Genomic DNA, 8,957 nt, shown 5'->3' with positions numbered 1-8,957 from the left:
TAATTCAAGATATTCTGCTCTGGCCCATACTAAAAGAATTAATACAATATAACCCTCAAAAATCACACCCAGCCTAACCCAACCTCTGGCCTGAAACTGTATTATTGGAGTGTGTTTGCCTCGGCTTTGTGAGTGGAGGCTCGCTACTGCTGCTGCTGCTCTATGTGCTGTGTAAAGCAGTCAGGCAGCCAGGCATTCAGTTAGCAAGCAGGGTGTTGTTTTCACCGGCATTCTTCAATCCTGTATTAGGGATTACATCAAGCCGTGAGCAGGAAGGAATTCCTGTCATCATGTGCTCATTGCAGCCAGCGTCTGGCTCACCACAAAGACACACGGACACGGACGCAGCCATTTAGCAACTGCTGCAGAAAGCAGGTCACGAGGTGTCCCTGTGTTTGTGTGTGGACATCACTTGTGTGTGTGTGTGTGTGTGCGTGCGTGTGAGTGTGTGTATGTAAGAGCGGGGTAGACAGAGAGATACTGTGTGTTAATAGCGAGCGTGTGTGTGTTGCGATGCTATTCCAAAGAACATTGATGCATCAGAGCAGTACAGATGTTTTTCTAAAGAGGATCTAAATTGTTTTCTGTTTGCCCCGACCAGTCCCTTTGCATGGGAAATGACAGCATCTCCAGTTATAAAACTAGCATTCATCATAAAAAAAAACACACCAGTCATCAAAAACTGACATGGAGCGACTAATACGCACGGCCCAGCTGCGGATTCGAACGGCAATGATTCACTAGATAGCGCACATTCATCATATACTTTCCACGCATCTCTCTAGGATTCTACAGTCCGGTATACTACGCGACCTGCATCTCCTTCATAATGCTCTCTCTCTCCCCTCTAGTGATGGCAGAAGGCTCTCTAGTATCCATGTTGTCCTGTCAGCAAAGCATATTCCACAGGGAGAGGACAGTATGGAATGGTCAGCCGGCCCAAAATAGCACTGCAGTGAGGGAGAGCAACTGATAGCATGAGGGATTCAGCTTCTGTCCCTCATGTACTTGCACACACACAGACACTTGCATATATGGCGCTCCTGTGAATCAGACACACGCGCACACACACACACACATACACACACACACACACATACACACACACACACACACACAGATAAATGAGAGCTAAATCAAACCGAGCTTTTTGTTGCAAAATCATGAGTCATGGCAAGTCTATTCTTAGTTCGGGGGTGTTTGTGTTTGCCCAAGTTGTGTGCACTTAAAGTGATGCTGCACAAGAGGCCAGACTCCCAACAATCTCTTTGGGAACACGCTTTGGGTCACTTTGGGCAACAGATTGTAGACTCATCTATGCATCACGGTTATATAAAACTCAGGTGGGCAGGAGAGGACGCGATTCTTAGACCTCTGTAATTCTTAATTTAAGATTCCTCAAGAAAAGACTCAGGAGGTGGATCCATCCAGAAAGTGTTTCATTGTAGCGTAGAATTTTATCTAGCCATGTTAGGTTTATTCCATTAACTACTACCCAGTGGATTCCCTGTTATTCAGCCATTATCTCCCACTTCTCTTTCAGAGTTTCCGGGCCGTTGGCACAGGACCGCGCCGCCACCTGGGTCTTTTAACGAGGCCGCGGCCTTCCAACAACAACCACAAAGCTGGCCGTGAAAGTGTGAACATCCATAGTGCCAGACTCACAGGTGGAAAAGCGTGGCGGAGACACCAGTGAGGATATTGCGGGCGGAGGAAGCCGGCTGGACGCGCCTGTTGTGGGTGTTTCTCTGGCAGTGTCTTAGCTGGTTGTTGTGAGGAGTGAGAACGAAGCAATCAGCAAGTATACTGCCGCAGAAACTCTTCGCACTAAGAGGCCCCGGGATCACACCCATCAGAGGAAGAAAACACTGAGAGAAGGTGGAGAGAGAGGGGAAAGAAATGCATACTGTATTAGCATTGTAACGCACATGGGACGCCTGCATTGTTTTCACGTGTGCTGACGCAGTAGAAATGAACGCCGATCAGATTAATAAGAGCTGAGGAACTGATAGGGAGTTAAGTGAAGATACTGTGAGCGTGGCGTTTTGTTTACAGCTTCTACAATATTCACAATGGGATCAAACTTCTACAATATGTGTTATACTTCTGTGATGCTCTGCTGCCATCTTGTGACCGAAAGCACACTTGAGCTTTTGTGCATCCAACACTGCAGCAATTTGTAACACCATGTTCAAACTGTTTTTCCATTCAGATAGCCGACGTTCCCTTTCATTTAGAAAACATGGTTTGCCAAAATAGCCATTTCACCGTGACTTGTGGTGAATTATTTATCAATTATATTACAAATGCATGTACTGTAGACATTCATTTCTGTTTAAATCGATTTCAAATGTATTTTTGTGTCATGAATTGTAAGCAGTTGTGTGGTTGCTAACATGTTAATTATAGTAGTCATGTGTTGTTAATTATACTTTTAGATTCATAATTTATCACCTGCTGTCTCTTCAATCATAATTTCTTCATGTCAAAAATTATAATTGTAAAAAAAAAAAGAGAAGGAAATAAAAGTCATGGACAGATTATTCATTTATTTTCTTTTGTTCGTCCCCACATTGCACATTCTATTTGTAATTATGTGGATAACTTGAGTTGTATAAAAGCACTTGAAGTCCTTGAAAAACTGCCCTTGCCGTGCCTAGGCAATAGGCCTAATTAGTGCAGGTGGGCCAGAGAGGACCTGACACATTAATTTAGACTGTAAGGTTTTCACAAACACACAAAGCTAGCACAGGCTCAGTTGCGTATACGGTCTGCTGTTGATACTGAAGACAGGCTTAGTAATCAGAGGCTCCAAGAGCAGCTGTCGCCTACAGAATCTGAAGTTGATTTATGACGGACACTGGACAGGAACTTAAGTGTACTGTAACATTGATTTTGGGTCTTGGGTGATAATGATGATGATGCAGATGTGCTTACTGCAGACTGAAGGAAAATGAAACACTGCAGTCCTTTGTAAGGCACCATGCCACTGCATTGCTGCAAACACAAAAAGGGGTCGCAGTTCTACTCGGGTGCAGCAGCACAAGAGCAGTAAAATCCTGCTCTCACACAAGGTCAACGGTTTAAAACACGCTTTTAAATCTCTCGAGTCCTGAAGCACTGTTTGTCACGCCACAGATACAAGGCCACCAAAAAATGAATGACTGCTCGACACAAGGCGCAGCAGATACTATTGATTACTTGGAAATGTCACAGAAGTTTATTTTATAATGGAGGTCAAGCAATGAAATGTTTGACAAGACCCAAATTGCATTACCTTCAAGGGAAAAGGGTGAAATTTAGTAAAATTTGTGTAATATATTTGTTTATGATCAAATTCCCTCATTTTTCAAAATGTCAAGACAGACCTGAGCTTTGCAGTCTGGCTGTGAATCGATGGATTTACTGCGCAGGGGAAAGCTTCTGTGTAGGGTGGACAAAGCAGTGTGTTACTCTGAAATGCACTGAATTGAAATTGAATATGTGCTAGATTTACATACTGATTAAGAGAAATCTAATGTTTGCATATTTTTCACTAGTTACCAATATAGAGTGGGCCAGTTTGTTACTCTCTTGTGACATTAGACGGTTTAATGACACTTGGAGACATTTAGTCTTATATTAGTTATTATATTTTGTATGGTTTAATGTTAAATAACCTTACTAAGTGCCACATGTTTCATATGTTGTGTATTTTTGTGAAGGAATAAGTGGCATAACAGGATCAATAATCCAGCCTGGGACAAATGATTTAATCCCTTTAAATCATCTGCTTGTGTGTTATAATGTGACATACATTCACTCGGGTCTTAAACCTCTTAGGTGCTCAACCAGTAAAGATCACCAGGGCCAAAAATAGACAATAGTGAGTCTGCCTGCTGTACCAGCTGACTCTGAGTTCTTTCTTTGGGTTCCGCTTGGCTCACCGACCACAGACAGGGAGGGGTTAAACACGGGGAGAAAGTTTTGTCTGGTCTGCCAATCCGTAGAAAGCACTTGCGGACCAACTTTGTAAAGTCATATGGCTCGACTCGACAATCTGTTTTTAATGTCGCCTGACCTGAAGGGAAAATAATGCGGAGAGAAGTTGGTTGTGTCCAAAATAACAGAAGGACATGGAATAGTCTGGTCGTCCGGAAGACTGTTCGGAAACATTGTTGCATGTAAGAAACTAACAGTAACGAGGTGAACGCGCAGTGTCTAATCTAATATATGTAATGGCAAGCGGGAATCACACTGTTGTGTACCTTTCTGAACAGGTCGTTGTTTTGATTTCATGCGCTCTGTCGTTTCTGGGGTCTTCGCTGATTATCTGCACCTACATCGCCTGGTCGGATTTGAGGACAACTCCGCGAAAACTTCTGGTCTATCTCTCGCTTTCTGACTGGCTGTCCGCGGTCTCTTACGCGTATGGAGTTTGGAGAGTTTTTGACACAGACTCGGTGGACTGCGTCGCTCAAGGAGCAATATCCACTTTCGCCAACACAAGCTCTTTTTTCTGGACGGTGGCCATCGCCGTTTACCTGTACGTTTTCATCGTGAGGACTAACCAAAGACTTGCTGACAGCTTGGTGTTGTTTTTCCACATTGTCAGGTAAATGCATGCGCTGCACTTTTTTTTTTTTTTTTTTTTGTCTTTTCGGGGATTTATTTCGCTATGCTGCTTCAATAAATAATACGAGCCATGAAGAAGTGAATTTTTGTAGGTCGAGGAGTCAAATTAAATCACTTCGGATGGTGTTTACAACTGCAGTGGAACGCAGCTTAACCAGTTGTGCCAGTTAGAGCCCCGAGGCATCATGGGATATTTACCTGATGTTGGCTGCCTCCACCTTTTATAAAAGAGCCTTTACTTGGTATCAACAAAACCTTTCTGGAGCAATGGTTCCCAAAACCCTGTGTCATTTACAGGGTTTAAAGCTAAATGGGAAATAGTTTAATTTAATTTCACTGTTATTTCACTCACTAGAAGTTAGCACAATGACAGTGTGTAAGGATGCCTGTTTTTTTTTTTTTTTTTATCATAGATTTCAGTTATCACCCCACCTACAATACAGACAGTTATCCACTTCCACATAATTATGAAAATCTTCTCAGATGGTGTTCCTTGGGACAAAACCTCATTAAATAGAGGTCCATGGTCTAATAACTTTAAGAGTTCTTGACATTCAAATGTTTGAGAACCAGTATTTTAGGCTAGATTTTTACTTCGAATACTCTCAATCGGCATATACTGTATGTCATCCTTTGTGTCAGTTACACATAAACGAGCTGTTCATGATGATTATGAAAAGGTTATGTGGAAGGTGTCTTGCTGTGTTTCAGCGCTGTAATTGCTCTATTTTTGGATGCAAAGAAATTCTTCCCCTTGTGTACGCCTCATCACAGTGTCTGTAGTGTCCATTCTAATTTTGCTTTTGTGAATTCCCCGTTGAACTGAAGCTCACACAACAGAGCCATTCATCGAAGCTTGTATACATAACACACAACTAGGACTTGAGCATGATGGTATTTATAATGATCTCGTGGCAATTTGCCATGAATAGTCAAAAGTCAAAGAGTGCGCTTTGAGAAAAGAGGTAATGGTTAAAATGACAAGATCCTTCTCAAAGTGCTGAAACCATTCTGTGGTCTTATGATGTACAGAGGTAAAGCAACACAACTGATATGAGTTGGCAGTGTGCCTTATGCAACACATAAGCTGCTCATGATTAACATCACATGATGATCTTTGCAATATATGTAAACGTTGAGTCTACCAAACATGTTGCCTTGGTGGAGCTGTTTATAAGATGACAAGTTGACTTTTGAGGAAGTCAGAAGTCAAGGTTGGAAGTTGTTTTTTAGTACTCTAACACGTGGTTAAAATTCTGTGGCCTAGCTGGGGCGTTCCTCTAGCCATTACAGTTGCCGCCCTGTGCATGAATAAGATCGGCTACGATGCGTCGGAGGTGTCCGTGGGCTGGTGCTGGGTCAGGATCCACGCTCCGGACCGCGTGCTGTGGATGCTGCTCACTGGAAAGATCTGGGAGTTCCTGGCTTACCTCACCCTCCCTGTCCTCTACATCCTCATCAAGAGGCACATCCATAAAGCAGTGAGGATCAAAAACACTGAATACATTTCATGTTACTAGTGCTTATGACAACTATTGCAAAATCATATTATGGCTTCATTGCAGGGGCATCAATGGGAGAATGAGCGATTTTTCACATTTCCCAAAATAAACACTTTTTTGAGATACAAGATTATCTGAACTTGAATTCAGTTTAAATTCTGTCCATCCCACAATGTCTTGAAATGATTTTTACCAGTTTACTATAAGTCTAACCCATGTTTTGTGTCTGACGCAGCATGCGGCCCTGTCTGAGTACCGTCCCATCTTGGCCAGCAGCCCTCCGTCCCACTCCTTCTCTTCCATGGCTGATAGGAAGCTGACCCTCATTCCCATCATCTTCATTGTCCTGCGCATTTGGAGCACAGTGCGCTTCATACTGCTGCTAGCCGGCTCCCCCGCCAGGCAGAACCCGGTGCTGGTCACTTTACATGTGAGTCTAGATAAAGTGTTCTTGATCCAGGGTGTCCAATGTAGAGGATGTATGCTAATCCCCTATAATCCATAATTTACCTCTCGTGTAAATGCTGCCTCATCCTATGGGCCGTGTATGTGTGTGTGTATGAACTTGTGATTGTGTGATTGCATACTGTAATCACAGTGAATCAACATCATAATGTAATAAGTGACAGATAATGTAAGAATTTGTCAAAATGTTATAATATGTCCCTCTAAATGGGCAGAAATCAAACCTGTTAATGCAATAAATTGATGGATAATGTAATAATACACTGTTAACACTGTTAACGGCGATTATTACTTCATAAGGAGTGTGACATATTTTCAACTGAAAATGTAATAATGAAATGACTCATAATAAGAAGAAAATAAGTTATTTAATTATTAATTATTAGTCAATCATCAATTAAAATTGTTACACCCCTAATAAAGTAACAATCACCAGCTGATGTAATAATGTGATGTTATCACATTATCCAGCAATTAATTACACACAGATTTTATTACCTTTTCAACCCATTTAAACAACATTTTCACAAGTTATTAGATTATCTGGCACTTACTACATTCAGTTGCTACACTCCCCTTAATGATTACTGTTAAATACACCCAAAACAAACACTGTGTGCTTTTCGTCTGACCCACCAGGGTATTGGCAACACGTTACAGGGAGCAGCCAACTGCATCATGTTCGTCCTGTTCACCCAGCCCATCCGCACACGGCTCTGCGCCGCGCTCTGCTGCTGCTGCTCCAAGTGCCGAGCGGAGGCGCCACACTCACAGGACCCCGCTCACAGGCCGCTGCTGGGAGGGGACGCCCCCGCCCAGAGAGAGGACAGCAGCAGCCGAGCCTGGGCCGATAGATGATCCTGGATGCCGGGGACGAGAAGGTCGACATGTAGAGAGCGGAGGATAGTCTCCCCTTCGCACCAGCCTCATTACAGCAAGTGCCTGCAAAGAGGGTGGGAGATTCTGCAGGTGCATGCACATCGTCTCACAGGACGAGTCACACACATGCACTTTGGGTGATGAGGATGATTGAGCACCCGCTGCTTGACCGTCCACCAGCGTTTGGTTAAGCGTTTGAAATGTTGCACATTGAATGTACTGTACATGCATATTGTGTGCTAGTTTTTTCATAGATGCAAGTGAAACCGCTTTAAAGTGTGTTTGCACTGGAAATTGTTCTGTGTTCTTTGTCCATATCTTTTTATGTTTGCATTTTTGAAAAACATTACACTCCTTGTTTTACAGTTTAGAAACTTTATTTATCATGTACTGTATGTATTAATTTACATTCTGAGGTGATCGTTGTGAAGTGAGTGTTAGTTCAGTATTTTTTACTCCTGCTCAGTGTTCTGTTGATAACTGTGTTCTATTTATAAAAACTTAAACCTAAATTTGATTGTTTGAAAGAAAATGCTGGTGATGAACCACTGGATACATACAGTATATAGCATTCATACCATGGGTAGTGATATGAATTAGTTTGAATGTTTAACATTTCACAGGAAGTTGGAGAAATCTGCTGACTTTGACATCAAAATAACGTTCTTTTCTATATTTCTTAACTTGGTTTTGGTTTGGCTGTATGCTAGAATTTTTTGTGCAAGAAACTTTTATACACACGACCACTGATCAGTTGAAATATAATAAATGAAATGATGATGTGGGCACTACTGTGCATGGTTTGCAGCTACACAGATTGCTGTAACACAGTGTTCAATTCACTCAAATAAATACATGGAGTTAAATTAAAACAGAAAATTCAATCATGCTATGAGGCTTACATCAGGTATTGATTCCCTTTATAGTTTTTCTTCAAGACTTCTCTCAAAACCTATCGATTCTTGCATAACCACAGAGTTGCAACTTTTTTCATGCAGCAGTTGCAAAAGCCCATCAGCTTTCCACTTGACACCAAAATAAACTCGCCATCATTTGCTGTCATTGTGGTCAGGATGCGTGACGTGTCATCACATGCGTCCACCTTCCTTGAAACTCGAGGCTTTTTGAGCGAGCCTCACTTCTCCTTTGACCTCCTCCTGTTGTTGGCTCCCGTTCACCCGACTTAGCTACAGGCCACAGACCCGGCAGAATACATTCCAATGAGGAGGATGAACTCACTGAACCCCTCTGACCACGGGGTCCCGGGACCTCACATGTATCACAATGCTGCCACACGGTCTTTCACAGCTCCCTCAAGTCTTTACAATCTCGTCTCAAGGTCCAATGAATCTTAATGAGCCTGTCTCGGAGATGATGAGCTACAATCAATAAGATTCATTAGCATGGGGGCCAGGAGAGAAAGGGGGAAATTCCACTGTGCTGCGTTGCATGGTCAATTTTCTTTCATCCACAAGTGATTATTGTTTACTCGACCCT

The 8,957-nt window shown here is 42.5% G+C and overlaps 1 protein-coding gene across 2 annotated transcripts; it reads left to right on the top strand.

The window, feature by feature from the left end:
* The first annotated feature begins 3,969 nt into the window (after nucleotides 1-3,969).
* gpr157 (G protein-coupled receptor 157) lies at nucleotides 3,970-8,331 on the top strand. 2 transcript variants are annotated; one of them, XM_071908805.2, is made up of 4 exons: nucleotides 3,970-4,594; nucleotides 5,882-6,095; nucleotides 6,352-6,546; nucleotides 7,242-8,331. In XM_071908805.2, the coding sequence occupies exons 1-4, from the start codon at nucleotides 4,218-4,220 to the stop codon at nucleotides 7,437-7,439; spliced, it is 984 nt and encodes a 327-aa protein (XP_071764906.1). In that variant the 5' UTR covers nucleotides 3,970-4,217; the 3' UTR covers nucleotides 7,440-8,331. The 2 variants fall into 2 exon arrangements, with proteins under 2 accessions (XP_071764906.1, XP_071764905.1); XM_071908804.2 differs by having other exon boundaries at nucleotides 7,221-8,331.
* Nucleotides 8,332-8,957: the final 626 nt, after the last annotated feature.

Source organism: Centroberyx gerrardi, chromosome 14 (genome assembly GCF_048128805.1).
Source record: "Centroberyx gerrardi isolate f3 chromosome 14, fCenGer3.hap1.cur.20231027, whole genome shotgun sequence".
Classification (NCBI taxonomy): domain Eukaryota; kingdom Metazoa; phylum Chordata; class Actinopteri; order Beryciformes; family Berycidae; genus Centroberyx; species Centroberyx gerrardi.
Note: the sequence above shows the minus strand (reverse complement) of the source record. Positions and strands in the feature narration are given on the sequence as shown.